Here is a 17,588-nt window from a genome sequence, read left to right as displayed (position 1 = left end):
GTTCGTTTGTTTTTGTTTTCTTTTTGGTAACATCCAGTGGTGCTCAGGGGTTACTCCTGGCTATGCACTCAGAAATCGCGCCAGCTTAGGGGACTACATGGGATGCCAGGGGATTGAACCTCAGTTAGTCCTAGGCTAGCATGGACAAGGTAGGTGTCTTACTGCTTGCGCCACCGCTCTGGCCCCTAGTTCATTTTAATACTTGATCCATAGATTAGATCTCTCTTAATCGTATTAGATGGCAGTTTTTTGAAAGAGGTAGCAATTGAACAAATCAAATATGCAGATTTTCCTTTAGTCTTTGCTGGAAACTTCACTTTAAGGATCTCAGGCCGGAAGTATAGATAGGGAGGGAATAAGCATTAATATGAGAAGGGAAGGAGGCTAGAGGCCGGTAGAGCTTGCCTTGCACGTGGCTGATCCAGATTCTATCCCAATATATCATATGATCTCCCAAGCCCCACCAGGAATAATTCCTGAATGCAAAGACAGGATTAATACCTTAGCACAGCACTACCAAGTATGATCCTCCACCAAAAAAAAAAAAAAAATGGGAGAATATATATGAGCTAGTTAAATATATACCCTTGAAAATACAAATATTAGAGCTAAAGTGGGCAAATTGCTTACCATACATGAGGTTGACCCTGTTTGGATTTCTAGCATTCCATATGACTCCTGACAACCCCCTGCCCATACCAAGAGTGATCCCTGAGCTCAGAGTCAGGAATAAATCTTGATTAGCGCTATACAGCCTCAAAACCAACTAACCAACCATTTCCATAACCAAAAAGAGTAGTCTTTTTTTCATTGTATTCTAAGAATAATTCCTAAGTTTGTTTTCTGCACTCAATTAAAAAACAAAACAAAACATAAAATCACAAGAGTTCAAAATGGTCTTAATTTTAACCTCATATTTGAAAAACCTAAAGGCTTGAGAGCATCTCTACCCTCCAAGACAAAAGAGAAGACCCACCCAAAACACTTGTAGTCTTATTGCTTCCTCTCTTTTATTTTGGGGCCCTCCCAAGATTGTGCTCAAGAGACTTTGGTGGTCTGGGAACTTTACCTGGCAATTCCTTGACATGGACCAATGCAAGGGCCTGAATGTGAGGTTCATTAGGCCCTTTGATACCAGGAATTACCTAACACATACCCGAGGCACTGGAGTGGTGGATGATGTGATGCAGGGATTGAATTGGGTCACCTGCATACAAAAGAAACCTTTAATCTCTATATTTATTTATTTGGCCTTTAGTCTCAGCACTCTAAAAAGAATGGTAGTGGTTTGTTCAAGTGACTAATAACATCCCTTTCTCAGGGTTTTGAGATCACCACTGATGGAATTTAGTGTGCTCCATTACATCTAAGACACACATTGTGTTGATGCTTTTTAACAACTCTGAAATCAAAAAGTAGTTTATAATGGATAATGTTTCACAGCAGTTGGCTGCATATGCAAGCAGGAACATATCATAGCCTTTGTACTATTAGTGCTTTGTAGCTATTTGTCCCCAAGGTACCACATGCGGGCAGATAGACATATTATTACCATGTTAAGTAAAATAGGTACATAAGAATTCTTTGTATTATTTAAATTTTTTGTAAATATGAAATAATTTCAAAATAAAAAGGCATAAGAAGGTCTTTTAAAAAGATTACACTATGGGGGGTGGAGAGATAGCACAGAAGTAGGGCATTTGCTTTATAAACAGCCAACCCAGGACCAATATTGGTTTGAATTCCTGCATCCCCTTTAGTCCCCCGTGCCTGCCAGGAGTGATTCTGAGTGCAGAGTCCCTGAGTGCCACTGGGTGTGGCCCCCAAAAACAAACAAACAAAAAAGGTTACACTATGATTCAGCTTTAAAGCAGCCATTTATTATCGAAGCAGCAGAGCACAAAAACAGAGCAGTACAGAGCAAGTTGGTGTTATTAAAGCAAATTTTCATTAGTGAAACCATGCATTTTCACATTTTTCTCAGTGCATTTTATAGGATCACATGATAAAGTTGAGTGACATTTCTGTCTGAGATTTATACAAAGGGATGCCTCTCTTAGACCAAGTCAGGCTGGTGACAATGGGAGAAACTGTTAATCCCTTGGCTAAAAAAAAAGTTTCAAGGCTGAGGTTGAATGTAAAACCATAATTCAAAAAATCCATTGAGTTTTCTTCAGACTTTTCTTTCATAGCAGACATGAAAAACAAGCAAAAGAACAAAATTTATAGCATTTTATAACTGACTAAAAATGAAGATATAGTATTTGGCAAGGTGTTGCACTTATGTAGTTATCATCGTGAATTAATTTTAATACCTTCTGCACTGGGATCTGGATTTAAAGCAGTTGTGTTTTTATTTGACTAAAAGTCAGTGTTTTGACTATGAAAGTGACAAAGCTGACTTGGTGTAGGGGTCAGGGATGTGGCTCATATAATAGAGCATAATGGAATTATACAGGCATTGATGGGATCTCTGGCATTTCACAGCTTTAATAATACATTAACCCAGGCACTACCAGTTGTGGTCGTGATGACCGAAGAGCACCTTAGGAGTGAGCCCCATGCTAAAAAATTTTTTTTAAACTTCAACATTATAAACTCCATGAGCTTGAGACTACAGTCCTGTCTCTGAAGGGCCCTGAGACATGAGAGTCCCATAGAAGTAGATATTACAATCATAAATAAATATTTGACAGAATGGGACAAATTCCAGAGAAAGCAGATTTTCCCAATAGAACATTCTTTCAGAATGCAAGGAGTTAGATCAAAGGATCTTTTGAACTTCATTAGCTCTTCCATTGTGAATCCATGTGCCACATGTAATAAAATAGGTGGGCCTGGGCCAGAGAGATAGCACGGTGGTAGAGTGTTTGCCTTGCATGTGGCCAATCTGGGACAGATCTGGGTTTGATTCCCAGCATCCCATAAGGTCCCCCAAGCCTGCCAGGAATGGTTTCTAAGCACAGAACCAGGAGTAACCCCTAAGCCACTGGCTGTGGGCCCCCCCCCCCCGAAAAAAAAGTTGGGTACTGGAGTTCCATCTGGACCATATCCACAGTGCTGGGGAAAAGGGTCAGAAAGATGGGGCGATTCCTTTCAGTGCCAGGGACTAAAGCTAGAGCCTTGGATGTGAAAGCCAGTGTGCTACCTATGAACCAAAGCTATGCCCCTCCACAAGTGATACATTTAATATAGATATTTCAAAAACTTCTGTCATTCTTTTCAGACTAATGTTAGTTTTCATCAGTGAGGTCACAGATACAGGTCATCTCTGCTTTACATTTGACTGGTGACAGAAGTGACAAAGCTAATTTTTCTCCAAGTAGTGCCCGCTAGACTCCACCCCCTGAGAAGTCTGACTACATGGAAAAGCAGGTGCAGGAAGTCCTAAAGGCAGGCAAAGAACTGCTTGACCTATGTGACCTCTAGTGTTCTTACCTTGATTCTGCCCCAGGAAGAACCAGGCTCTGTCTAAATAACATGTAAAAGGCATCTGTGACTTAGACGTATTCATACATATCTTATCAACTCAGTACAACCAGGAGATGTAAATTGGGGCATATATGTTATGTCTCAGATATGTGAATTTTATTTAGATGTGTGATTTTATTTAGAGCTTATTAGGATATTTAAAAAAAAAACTAACATGAAAACCCACCTAAACTGTTGAGAAAAACTGTGACTCTGATGAAAAATATATTAACTCTATGTCAAGTGATCTTGGTTAAATTACACATTAGGTTTTAAAAAATAATATAGTCAATCATTAACCACTGTAACCTTTAGATGAGTTCATTTCTCAGGCTCCACAAATGTTGTTGTAGCAATACAAAACATTATCTCAGCCACTTAATTCGCAACAATAAAACATTTCCACCGAACAGCAGCAATACTAGAATAACATAGTAAATATCAAAATTGGAATGAGAGCAAAAGAGCTTAATATTTCATAGATTCATAGAACAGCTTGAAGTTTAACATTTGTCTTCTGGCTTTAAAAAAAAGTCAGGGAGGGCCTAGATCACTAGCACAGTGGTGAGGCATTTGCCTTGCATGTGGCAGACCCGAGATTGACCAGTGTTTGATTCCAGATGGTCCCCTGAGTTGGCCAGGAGCAATTTCTGAGTGCAGATCCAGGAGTAACCCCTGAGCACCTCTGGGTGTGGCCCAAAAGCCAATATTAAAAAAAAAAAGTCAGGGGTATAAATATAACTTCACATAGACTTTCTCCATCTGGTTCAAAAGAGTCAACTATTTTGATCTTGGTTTTTAGGAGCCATACCTAGTGATACTCAGGGCTTACTCCAAGCTCTGCACCTAAAAATCACTCCTGTTGGTGCTCAGAGAACCATATGTGGTACTAAGGATTGAATCTGGGTCAGCTGTATGGAAGGCAAGCACCTTAACCTCTGTACTAGTTCTCTGGCCCAAGAAGCATCTGTTTTTAAGCATTTTATTTATTTATTTACTTTGATTTTGGGGTTACACCCAGTGATGCTCAGGGGTTACTCCTGGCTGTGCGCTTGGAAATCGCTCCTGGCTTGGGGCTCAGATGCGATGCCGGATCAAACCTGGATCAGCCATGTGCAAGGAAAACACCCAACTCACTGAACTATTTCTTTGGCCCCTAGGCCTCATTCTTATTTCTTCCTCATAGCAGGTTTTTTAGGGACCACTGATGTCTGTTCAACATGGCGTGGATAGTGACAATGTAGCAGAACGGATAAAAGCTGGAACTAAATGACTATTCTTTTGCTTCCTAGTTGTATCTCCTAGTGATACATTCACTTCTCTAAGACACAGTTTCTTTCTATTTTATTTTATTTTTATTTTTGGTTTCCGGGTCACACCCGGCAGCTCGCTAGGAGTTACTCCTGACTCTATGCTCAGAAATCGCTCCTGGCAGGCTCGGGGGACCATATGGGATGCCGGGATTCAAACTACCAACCTTCTGCATGCAAGGCAAAAACCTTACTGCCATGCTATATCTCGGCCCCATTTTTATGTAATAAATACCTACTTTATAAGGTTAGTAAGATGATGATTTGTTAATTAGTATAAGGAAAAGTCTACAGTACTTTTCTCATTTTAGCGCTTAGCAAATGTTGCTAGTTGTCAATATTAGTTTCACATTAGTTATAAAGATGTTTGTTCTTGGGGATAACAAATAATTTAGTGTTAATGATAATTTCTGACTTATCCCCTCTCCCTGCCCCTAATCAGTCACAGTTAGTGAGAATCCCCTGGTGTTAAAATAAATAGAGGGTAGAGTTGGGATACACTGGTCACGATGCTGGCTCACCATTTCTCCCTCCTTCTACTTACAGGTTTAAGATAAGCGACATTGCTGTGACGGATATCATTCAAGAGCTGGTCTCTGGGAGTGATTTCCACCAAAGGCGGTGGCCTATTTCTCGGCACTGGCTTGAGCGTTTTGATGACATCCTTGAGATTGGTTTTCTCCTGTGATTCTCTGGCTTCTGGCATTCGAGATTTGCGCTGGCTTCTCTTCAGCTTCACTACCCGGAAGGAATTGGGGTCTGTCCTATACTGTGGAGGCTGTGACTGGGTTTTCATCAGCTCGTTCTGTCGACTGAAGGGCACTGCCTGGGGGTTTGGAGACTGAGGTTGGAGGAACTCCTGCATTCTGGGATCCGGCATTGGGCCTCCCAGCATTTCCCACATCCCAGGTGGCAGCCCCAACCCATTTTCTAACATGGCTATTAACTTTCTCTGCTCTTTGAGTTGCTGCTGTTTTTGTTCTTCTTGTCTTTTCTGCCTCTGTTTATCTTGATTTCTGGTCAGCAGGTTGGTTACCACCATTCTGGGGCCCGGAAGCTCAAAATGGTAGCCCATCTTCAGAAGAGTGTTGTTGGCCTTTAATAGCCGAGATATTTCCATTTCAGCATGGTGGCCCAGCATGTGTCTTTGATTGTGAAACCGAAGTTCCGTGAGTGTCTCATTAAACTGGAGACATCTCATGATGGCCACAATGCCCTTACCTGTGATGAAATTGGACTCGATATTGAGAGTGGTAATACTTCTGTTTTCGCGCAGCATGTTAGCCAAAGCAAATGCGACATTCTCATCTGCACCTACATTTGCTAGACTGAAGGTTTTGATATGTTTGTTTTTCTTCATTGCATTGACAAAGTCCAATAACATTTCTTTGGGGATATTCTCAATATTGTTCAGGTTGAGTTCTGTCATTTCAGGATCATTTTGTCTAACTCGCCTCAAGCTTCCATCCAGATCTGTTTGGTTTCCTGAAGGTCTTGCACTCACCTTCAAAAAACTGGTATCTAGGGCTAGCTTTTTAGGATCTAATTTTGATATTTTTTTCCCACTTTTTTCTTGGGCCTCTGGCCTGTCATTCTGTTTTTCAAAAGCTTGACTAGTTGTGTGTTGGCAGTTGTTCTCACCATTTTTGATTTGTTCCTTTACGTCTTCCTCCTCTTTTTTTGTTTTGCCATCACTTTCTTTACTATTATCTTCGTTGTCTTCATTTTCATACTTAGCTTGTTTTTGGACATTGCTGCTGCCCTTTGCTTTTCTATTATTTGCAATAATTTCACTATTGAGTTTTTCTTTTAAATATTGGGACATATTTTTATTACCCTCGGGTAGTGCTTCATGTTTATTTGGGGTGTTTTCCTAAAAGAGAAATTTATAAAGTTTAGAAAATGTAGCAGTCAAGATATATGAACTAGAGTGAACATCTACTGGAAGATAATGAAATTATTAAATAAAAAGAAAGCAAATAACTACAAATAATATCTCATTTGTATGTCCATATACATGCCTATATAATACTTGCTTCTAGATGCATGCATACATTATGTATACTATGTATACAAGTTTATATGTTCATAAGAAAAGTGTTGTAATGTTTGCTAAGTTAGTAGTTATTGCTGAGGGGACCAGTAACAACTGAGGGGAGAGATAATTGGCAGATTTTCACTTTAACTTAATTTACTTTTTTTTTGTTTTGTTTTGTTTGTGTTTTTGTTTTTGGGTCTCACCTGGCAGTGCTCAGGGGTTACTCCTGGCTCCATGCTCAGAAATTGCTCCTGGAAAGCACGGGGGACCATATGGGATGCTGGGATTTGAACCGATGACCTTCTGCATGAAAGGCAAACACCTCACCTTCATGCTATCTCTCCGGCCCCTTGTTTTGTTTTTTTGGGCCACACCCATTTGATGCTCAGGGGTTACTCCTGGCTAAGTGCTCAGAAATCGCCCCCTGGCTTGGGGGGGACCATATGGGACGCTGGGGGATTGAACCGCAGTCCTTCCTTGGCTAGCACTTGCAAGGCAGAACCTTACCTCTAGCGCCACCTCACCGGCCCCAACTTAATTTACTTTTACATTATGTAGCTCTAGTCTAGAGAGTTTGAGGTGTGTTTTTTGTTTGTTTGTTTGTTTTTTAGTCTGAGGACCACAACTAGAGATGCACAGAGAGTACTGTAGGTTCAAGGATACTCTTGGTCATACTCAGGAAATCATATAGTGTTGGGAAATGAACATGGGCTTCTGGCATGCAAAGAAAATTCTTTAACTTATTTAGTTCTCTCTCTGGCCCTTGAGTTCCACCAAAGGAAAATCTCTATAGATATACATGTAGAAACACCTAGCTGTGTTTATATTATCTTATCACATATATTAAAATAAAACAAAAATAATTTTATTTTCGGATTATATAGCCTTTAAAATTATGTTTGATTATATAGAAGCTATTAAAATAGTTTTATTTAAAAGTGTCATGATATTATCAACATCTTAAAATATTTATTTTATGTATAATTAAATAGACATTTTTTGTATTCATGTATTCAGCAACTAATCTTTTTTTTTTTTTTATTTTTTTGGGTCATACCCGGTGCAGCGTTCAGGGGTTACTTCTGGCTCTGTGCTCAGAAGTTGGTCCTGGCAGGTTCAGGGGACCATTTGGGATGCTGGGAATCAAATCAGAGTCTGTCTGGGGTTGGCCGAGTGCAAAGCAAATGCCCTACTGCTATGCTATTACTTCGGCCCCTAATCATTTTCTTATTGTCCTAATTTAACTTTACATTCCAAAATTGCTTAAAAGTCTTGTAAATGTGTATATCAAATTTCATGTAAAACATGGGTTGTAAGAGAAATTGTTTGAAAATTGAGAAATTAAGAATTGTTTGGAATATAAAAAATTCTTGATTTGATTATGATCTCTTTTGCTCTATAAAAGGTACTTTGATACCTTCAAGAAAAGGCTCACAGAGTAGTTTCTTTAGGGGCCAGAGTGATAATATGGTTAATTGGGAATAAGCTTTGCATGAAGCCAACCCGGGTGTGATACCCAACATCCTTTAGAGTTTGTTCTCTGAGCACTGCCAGAGTGCAGAGCTAGGAGTAACCTCTGAGCATCACCACAAGTGGCCTCCCATCCCAAACACACACACACACACACACACACACACACACACACACACACACACCCTAAGTCTTTCTTATAAAGGACATTTTCTAGGAAGCAGAGTTAGCTACTAAGAGGGGACAAGATTGTGCAAAGATTCAGAAATAGTTGCTTCATCTAAATAAAGAAAATAAAAAAATAATAATAAAAGAAAAGTCTTAATTATATTATATTTGTTAGATTTGTAACCATTAAGGAGTATTTCGTTCAGCATAGTAGTTGTACCTCATAATATCTTTCTTTTTAAAGAAAGGTCACACTCACGATGCTCAAGGACTATTCTTGAATCTGTCCTCAGGAATCACTTCTGGCATGATTTGAGGTGTAGGGTCATATGGGGTGTCCAAGATGAACCTGGGTTGGCCCCGTGTATTGTAAGCACTATGCCCACTGTACTATCTCTCCAGCTCTCATCATTTTATTTTCAAAGTAGGAGTAGCAATTTGAGTCACATTTTTGATACAAGCAGGAATTCGGTCTTATTGCTTATTGAGCAGTTGACATCTTAGCTACCTAGCCTACATCACTGCATTTCTCATTTATTCCAGCAGGGGGAGCCAAGCATCAAGTTGTTTGTGTTTATATGGGACCGACCCGCTTTTACAACCATTGTCAAATGTCTGCAAATGCTCCCTGAAACACGAAAATATGATAACCAGCAATTCATTTTATTAGGGCCAACACACATACGTTTTTCTGATCATAAAATATTTCATAGTTTTACTTAATTTTAGTCACAGTGATAGTAATCTGACAAGGTATATAGATAACATATAAATGAGAGTTTACCTAGTCTTTTTGCTAAATCACTTTAAAGTAAAATATTAAAGAAAAGATTCTAATAAAAAGTAAATTTATAGATTCAACCACAATTTTAATTCTTAGGTAGAGAACATACAAAACAAATTTTTTTAACCAGCTCAGTGGCTATTAGTTTCTAAGAGTCATTGCTGTAATACCATACCCTGTAGAAACATTAGATACATTCTGTTATTTATTCTGGTTTACTTGGAATATGTGTGTGATATATCTAAAGAAATAGTGAGACCTTGAAATTGTATGTCAAATATTGCACGTATATGGATATGCCTGAAGGCAGAGTATAGAACTTTCATTAATTCTTTACAGTGGTCTTCTAGCTAGTAAGAGTTGAAAGTAATTGTTTAAGGTTTTTTTTTTATCTTATTGTTTCATATATTTCAAACTATCTTTAAACTGGTTATTATGTTTAAAAGTATATTATTAAATATTTTTTATGATTTTAAGTTTTTCGTTGATTTAAGTATTATGTTTGTGCAACAGGTTTTTAAAGATACAAACCCCATGGCAATTTTTAAGAGACAGTTGCAAGAAATGATCAAATCATGTAAATGCAACAAAAATACCCTCAAAATTATAGTAGAAGTGAATATTATTATTTAATCTCTAAGTGGCAACAAAACACGGAATCAACAAATGACAGTTACAACATGGACACCTGCTAGCCCCAGACACCATTTCTCTAATAGCCATAAATTCCTGGTTACCTCAGATGGCACAAAAGTGACAGGAACACGTTCATCTTCGAGCATGCGTCTGGATGCTTTCTGCAAATACATAAAATCAACCAGAGACTTATGGTCGAAGTTTCCAGTTGGTGGCTTGTCAGTTTGATCTTTCTGGATCATACCCACAGGAAGCCTGGGGTCAGGGGCCATGACTTCCATTTCCGACTGCAGTTCTTTCAGCTCTTCAGGAGACAGATTGGCCAAGATTTCATCTTCATCAATGTCCTCATCAATGAGTTCTTCTTGATCGGAATTCCTGCTGTGTTCTGACATGACTTTCCCTTTATTTTTCTATCTGAGTAAAAACAATGAGAAATAATCAAAGATATATCTTTTTAATTCCCAAGAAATTCCCCCAGTTAACAACTATCTTGGGTCAACAGACCCGTGAAAGAGATTTCTCCTGCCTAAAAACTCTAGTAGTGCTTGCCGAGCAGCAAGGACTGACTGCAGAGAAGTTAATGACGAATCTATATTAAGAAGAACTTGGCCGGAGAGGGTCAATTTGTGGAACTACTATGCCTCTCTCTTTTTGGCAACTTGAGTCAGCTGTGCAAATCCATCTGACATTTCAGTACAGCTGCTTAGGTTCGCCGGTGAGTGACTGGTTTACAGAATCTCAACAGAAATAAAAGAGTCCCCCTAAAGGCGGTCACATTGCCACAAAACATTCATGCAATCTCCACACACAAATGCTATTGGAAAGTACCTTCCTTTTAATGAAATTGTTAAAACAACTTACAATACTTCAGAAGAAATATCTGAACAGCAACTTGAATTCGAAAGTAAAAAAAAAATTCAATTGACAGTGAAACCCAGCTCTCCAGACTTACTCTTCACTACAGTGTGATTCTGGAAGCAAATGACCCTGCGTATGGCAAAGCAGAGATCTGGCTACATTACTCATCTGCTGTGTAAGCTGATCCTTAGGGCGATGTCCTTATTTGCATCAGATCCTGTGATCTGACAGATGGGGGCAATCAGCACTTGAATTTCTACTATGAAGAAATTTACTATGAAACAAGCTTACTATTTTAAATAATGTTTTTCTTATTAATTATTCTTCAGCCGAAATAAATAGAACTAGATCTAAATTAAAGTGTTGAAGAACCGAAACCATTAAATTACAAAGAGAAGCATGAAAATATATTATTTATAATATCAGAGCATAATCTGATTATATTAATCCAATTGAAAATTATACATTTCTTCTGATCTAGAAGTTTCACTTCTTAATATATATATCCAATTTTTACTAAAAAAATAATTTTGCAGATGTATAAATCTGTAACCAGAAATATTCAGTGTAGAGTTAATAAGTGCTTGTGAGAATTAAAAACAGCTCAAATATTCAACAATTGGAAAGTAATTGCATAAACTATGACACATCCAAATTAAGGACCCAAACAGGAGTATTTGAAAAGTGATAAGAGGGGCTGGAGAGATAGCATGGAGGTAGGGCGTTTGCCTTGCATGCAGAAGGATGGTGGTTTGAATCCCGGCATCCCATATAGTCCCCCGAGCCTGCCAGGAGTGATTTCTGAGCGTAGAGCCAGGAGTAACCCCTGAGCGCTGCAGGTGTGACCCAAAAACCAAAAAAAAAAAAGTGATAGGAAAAAAATTATGTTTTTTAAATTTAAGTTTTTGATTTTATAAGTTTAAAATGTAGATGATAAAATATTATAAGTTCATATGCTTAGTAACAGCACAAGATGATCCGCCAAAAATACTGAAACTGGGTGCCCAGAGAGTATAGAGATCCAGACACTTGACTTGCTTATGGACAAACGCTACCAGGAGTGATCACTGAGCAGAGGCCAGAACTAAGCACAGCCAAGAGAACCTCTGCCTCAAGATGTCCAACTTCAAATACTTAATCACGAAAAGGAAGAAATTTTTTTTGCATTTCTTGGTATTAGGATATTCTGACTTTTGCACAATAAATATATTAATAATATTAACATTTTTGCAAACATATAAAAGGAAAAAAGATGATAGTCTTTTTTCCAGTCCTATCTCTGAGACAGCTCATTTTGCTCTGAAAATTATCCAATTATAGGTTCTGGTGTGTCTTCCAAGTATTGATGACATTGTGCATATCCATTCTTTTCAACTCCATCACAGAATAATAGCATTTACTAAAAACATTGTTTTGTACTTTAGGATATTGAATCATCATGTGTCATTTCATCCATGGGGGAATATTTATAGGATAACACCCTAAAAGTGAAATTGCTGGCTCAAAGGAAATGTACACTTGTCTTTCCCTTGAACAAAAAAATTTAGAGGGACTGGAGTGATTATATAAATGTAGGGTGCCTGCCTTGCTCATGACTGACCTGGGTTTGATCCTTAGTATAATATGGTCACTGAGTCAAACCCAGGAGTAAGCCCTGAGCACAGCTAGTGTGACCCAAGAACCTAAAAACCCAACCCAAACATTCAAATTCTGTTCTGATGAATTCCATTTATTTTGATCTGATTAAGTGTCTTTGAACTATTTTGTAGGTTTGAGGATTTCTGTAGGGGCCCTCCTTCAGCTACCTTTTATCACACTAAACGAACTTAGGAAATGGGGACATTTATTCCAACTGCTTCCACTGTGCATTTTATCCACAGACTGGGAGGTTTTGCTGGTGTAATCAGTCTCGTTTGATACAGAAATGACTTCGCTATGCTTTCTCTTAGCGATGATCTGCAGCTGCCACCTCAGCAGCTTTTCACATCAGAATCAGCTATTCAAAGGAAGTGATTGGCTGTAGGATAATTGATTAGATTTCATAATCATCACTGGGGAAGATTATTTAGTGCACAGATACCACGGGCTTCAGTGTGAAAGTACTGAATCAGATTCTTGGTTTTAAGAATCTGTATTTTTTTTTTTAATCACTCCAGGGTGGGAGTGATAGCTCAGCAGTAGGGTTTTTGCCTTGAATGCAGCCAACCCGGGATAGACCCGCGTATGATCCGGGGCATCCCATATGGTCCCCAGAGCCTGCCGGGATAGATTCCTGAGTGCAGAGCCAGGGGTAACACCTGAGCGCCAATGAGTGTGGCCCAAAAACCGAAAACAAAAAAAGGACTCCCATCTAGCTAACTGTGAGGTGCAGATCAAATATGAAGGACAGCTGATGGTACGTGCTGATGACAGGACTGATACAAGCCTTTCATTTTACAGCGCTGGCTTAGAGAGTTTCAGAAACTTTGTATTTGATAAAGTTCAGAATATGTTAGTCCAAAATATGTCATCTTAGCATGATAAATATTTCAAAAAAATTTGGAAGAGGGGCAGGTGCAGGATGGACTCTCTGAACTTTTCCTTGAAACAGGTAAGTCTTTATGTGAGAGATTTCCTATACCTGAAGGGAAAAAAATACATATATATTTATATATATTTGGAGAAGAAATTGCATGAACAAGGCCTTGTTAAATTTCTCAAATTACTACCTGGAAGTCATACTCTTTTGTTTTGTCACTTTTCCTATGATCTTCCATTTCTTCATCACATCTATTACAAATATTCTCAGGTTTCCTGTTTCTTAGGTCTTTATTTTATTGTGAATGGGTCCCATATCTTGTAAAATGTATATTAAGTCAGTACTTTGCTTGTTCATCTGTTTTCTCAATCCTGTTTATAAGACCTCAACTAGAAAATCTAGAAAGGTAGTACAAAAACTTGGTTATTTTTTTCCTGTCTCTTCAGTGTATAAGTCAACCTCCATGCCTCACAGACCGTAGAAGTGAAATTAAAATGTGCCCTCTTATAGAATTTTGAAAAACATATCAGTTATTTAATAACTAATTTATTGGGGCCATAGAGATAGCACAGCGATATGCTGCAGACTGTTTTATCCTGATGAGATAAAAAGTTCCTAAGCATAACCTTAGTGAGTTCATTTTCCCACTGAGAGTCAAGCGGGAGCACGAAGAAGCGAATATGGAATAATGAATTATGAAATATGAAATGAATGAGACCACACAGAATGCATGGGGACTTGCGCCTAGAAAGACGAAGACAAATTTATTTTTTGAGCCGGGTAACTTTTAAGGGTTGAGCTTTGGAATGCAGGGTGTAATTTTGGACATCAAAGAAAGTGGGAGATGGTTAGGGAAACAGAATGAAAGACCATGGCTAAAATTTGCATATTAAAGAACGGATACTGAAGGTGAAAGGCAGTTTTGTTGTGGGTTTGCTTTGTTTTGGGTAAGTAGGAGAAACCAGGTAATTTTCAGGGAAGTGGGAAGAGAGAGAAATGTTTTAGAGTTTTGAGGAAAACTGAAAATTGCTTTACTATGAGCTAAGTTTTGGGAAAAAACATGATCTTGGCGCCAAGGTAGCCAGAGATCAGAGAGCTGGTCAGTGAGAGACTTTTGGCGGGATTTGTACTGTCCTCCTTTGTTAGAAAAAAATTACTAAGGCCTGATTTCTAATATGGTCAAAAAATAAAGAGAGATAGTTACAGCCACTTTAGAATTATGGCCAAACACTCCACGCAAAGGGTCAACTGACTTTGACTGCTCTAAGCGGGCCCTTTTTGGCAAATAATTCTTTTTCAGGAGTGCAACACTTTGAAGTGTGTGCCCTTCCTGAGTGGGGTTGTAACAGCGATAGGTTGTTTGCCTTGAACGCAGCTGATCCAGGACTGATCGTGGTTCAAATCCCGGCATCCCCTATCATCTCCAAGCCTGCCAGAGGCAATTTCTGAGCGCAGAGCCAGGAGTAACCCTTGAGTGCCGCCAGGTGTGACCCCCCAAAAAAAACTCAAAAACTATAATTTATTTTCTTTTGTTTTTGGAACACTTCTGACTAGCTCAGGGATTATTTCAGGCTTCGAGTTAATGGATCACTCCTGACAGCTAGGGGGAGTAATATAGGTAGGTGGTGGGGATCAACTCTGGTCAGCCTCATGCTAATACTATCTCTCAAGTGACCCATCAATGTTGTTGTACTTTCACAAATGAATAAATTGTGTGATTCTTTTCTGCTCAAGAAGTAGCTGAACTTAAATATTGATCAAGACAGAAAAAGGAAAAGTTTTGAAATTGTATACTTTCTCAAAAAAAACAATGTTGGGGACATACTAATAATATGTCTGAAACTTGTAATGTCTCTGAAAAGACCTGAGGGTGAGAGGAAGTGCTTCTTTCTTGGATATATGTATTATTTCCAGTCCACATTCATTCAGGTGAGGGAACAATTTGAATATGTCTTTCTCCATCTCTCTCTTCAGCCCCAAGCACTGGTTATAAATAGACACTACTTCTTTAAGTGGTTCCCAAATGTTACTAAATAAATCAGTTCTGTCCTGTTTGTGGCATGCTATTCTCTTGTGCAATTGCAGTTGGATCACCAAGACTCTGCTCACTGGCAGCAAATTGCTTGAAGAATTCATGAGCGCCATATAAATGTCTCGCTCTCTCCTCAGATTTCCCTGACCCGTGTCTGGATGGCCTCAAAATGGACTCTTGAATTTATGAGGCCAGGGAGGCACAGACATTGGGAGGCAAGTTTCTTCTTTAGAGACAAAATACCTAGACTTGTTTTACCCTCTCATCTGAGTAGCCTGAGGTTGTGAGTATATTGTTATTTTTTCTTAAGCCATCTCAAAATTCTTAAATTGATTCTATTTTGGCTAAATATCAAAGGTGAAATAATTCTATATGCTCTTAAGGGTGTGGATGGATACTACATAACTACTGAGACTGCCACTGTCCTAATACTGGTACAGATACCTTTATTATTATTGTTACCACCACCACCACCACCACACAACGAGAGGTGCTACTGGTGTTACCACAACTGCTTATATTGTTGATACAGTTAGTACGACTATTGTTGCTCTAAATACTAATAAGATGACAATTTGTTTAGCTACAATTGTCCTTAATTTTTATAATGTTGACAGTATTTGAGCATTTAAACTTTTGTTAATAATGTGGTCTCACTCATCTATGGGTTTTAAGAAAAATGAAAGACATTCTTTTTTTTTTTTTTTGGTTTTTGGGCCACACCCGGTAACGCTCAGGGGTTACTCCCTGGCTATGCGCTCAGAAGTCGCTCCTGGCTTGGGGGACCATATGGGACGCCGGGGGATCAAACCGCTGTCCGTCCTAGGCTAGCGCAGGCAAGGCAGGCACCTTACCTCTAGCGCCACCGCCCGGCCCCAAAAGACATTCTTGCAATAATAATTTTCAGACACAAAAGAGAAAAGAGCTGGAAGTTCCAGCTCACCTCAGGAAGCTCACCACAAAGAGTGATGAGTTTAGTTAGAGAAATAACTACATTTTGAACTGTCCTAATAATGAGAATGTATGAGGGAAATTGAGAGCCTGTTTAGAGTACAGGCGGGGGTCGGGTGGGGAGGAGGGAGACTTGGGACATTGGTGATGGGAATGTTGCACTGGTGATGGGTGGTGTTCTTTACATGACTGAAACCCAAACACAATCATGTATGTAATCAAGGTGTTTAAATAAAAAAAATAAATGTATTGGCTATGTATACATTTCTTCACACAATACTGAAAGGTGGATCTTTTTTTAATAATCTCCTTTCACAGATAAGAAATCTGAGATTTAGGCACTTAAGCTGGGGTGAAGAAATGCTGGGGCGAAAAAAATAAAAGAGATTTCTAAACCAAAAAGCTTTAAACATATCAATGAAATTTCTAAATTGGTAAAAAGTGATCTTTTCTGAACTTACAACTATACAAAATTTTTTTTAAGGAAGTAGTTTTTTTATTGAACAAAATGTGCTTAGAGCGATGTGATAGTAGAGAAAGAGAGGAAATGTGTTCAATAGAGAACACAGGCTTCTTCATAGTGAAAATAAGTAAGCAAAGAAAAACATAAAGACAAGTGACATACATGTTCAAGAGAGAACATGGGCTTGAAGAGACACTTTTTTTTTTTTTTTTGGTTTTTGGGCCACACCCGTTTGACACTCAGGGGTCACTCCTGGCTATGTGCTCAGAAATCACCCCTGGCTTGGGGGGACCATATGGGACACCGGGGGATCGAACCGCAGTCCATCTGCTTGCAAGACAGACATCTAACCTGTAGCGCCACCTTCCCGGCCCCGAGACACATTTTTTAACCACAGGGCAAAAGACAATGTTCTTCATGACATAGTTTGTAAAATATTCATCTAACCAAGTAAAATAAAAACTAATTTAATAGCAAAAAAAAAAAATCCCTAGTATCCTTAAAGAGACAAAAGTTAATTCTCAAGAATGATCCTGAAAAGAATATCTCTTTTTACATAGTAAAGAAAGACTGGAAGAAATCACTAAAATGTTACAACTCTAAGTAGATGGCTTGCTAATTATTTTTTAATCCCATTTTATTTTATAGCACTTTTAGTTTCTTTTTTTGTTTTTTGTTTTTGTATTTTTTGGGTCACACCCAGCAGCACTCAGGGGTTACTCCTGGCTCTATGCTCAGAAATCGCTCCTGGCAGACTTTGGAGACATATGGGATGCCGGGATTCAAACCACCTTCTGCGTCTAAGGCAAATGCCTTGTCACTGTGCTATCTCTCGACCCCAGCTCTTTTAGTTTCTAGAAAAATTAATTCTGCTAACATTTTTTAA

At 38.7% G+C, this 17,588-nt stretch overlaps 1 protein-coding gene across 1 annotated transcript; it reads right to left on the bottom strand.

Annotated features, from left to right (window-relative positions):
• Positions 1-5,298: 5,298 nt before the first annotated feature.
• LMOD3 (leiomodin 3) lies at positions 5,299-10,272 on the bottom strand. Its single transcript, XM_049777668.1, has 2 exons — positions 9,979-10,272; positions 5,299-6,654 (listed from the first exon to the last, which is right to left on the bottom strand). The coding sequence occupies exons 1-2, from the start codon at positions 10,270-10,272 to the stop codon at positions 5,299-5,301; spliced, it is 1,650 nt and encodes a 549-aa protein (XP_049633625.1).
• Positions 10,273-17,588: the final 7,316 nt, after the last annotated feature.

This window comes from Suncus etruscus, chromosome 7, assembly GCF_024139225.1.
Source record: "Suncus etruscus isolate mSunEtr1 chromosome 7, mSunEtr1.pri.cur, whole genome shotgun sequence".
Lineage (NCBI taxonomy): Eukaryota > Metazoa > Chordata > Mammalia > Eulipotyphla > Soricidae > Suncus > Suncus etruscus.
This window is presented reverse-complemented; position numbering and strand designations above follow the sequence as displayed.

Bases quoted from the DNA above. Each gene is read 5' to 3' on its own strand.
- LMOD3 (XM_049777668.1), bottom strand. From the start codon at position 10,272: ATGTCAGAACACAGCAGGAATTCCGATCAAGAAGAACTCATTGATGAG. The intron at 6,655-9,978 runs GTAACCAGGAAT...TTTCTCTTTTAG, and splicing joins TCACTTTTGTGCCATCTGAG to GAAAACACCCCAAATAAACA.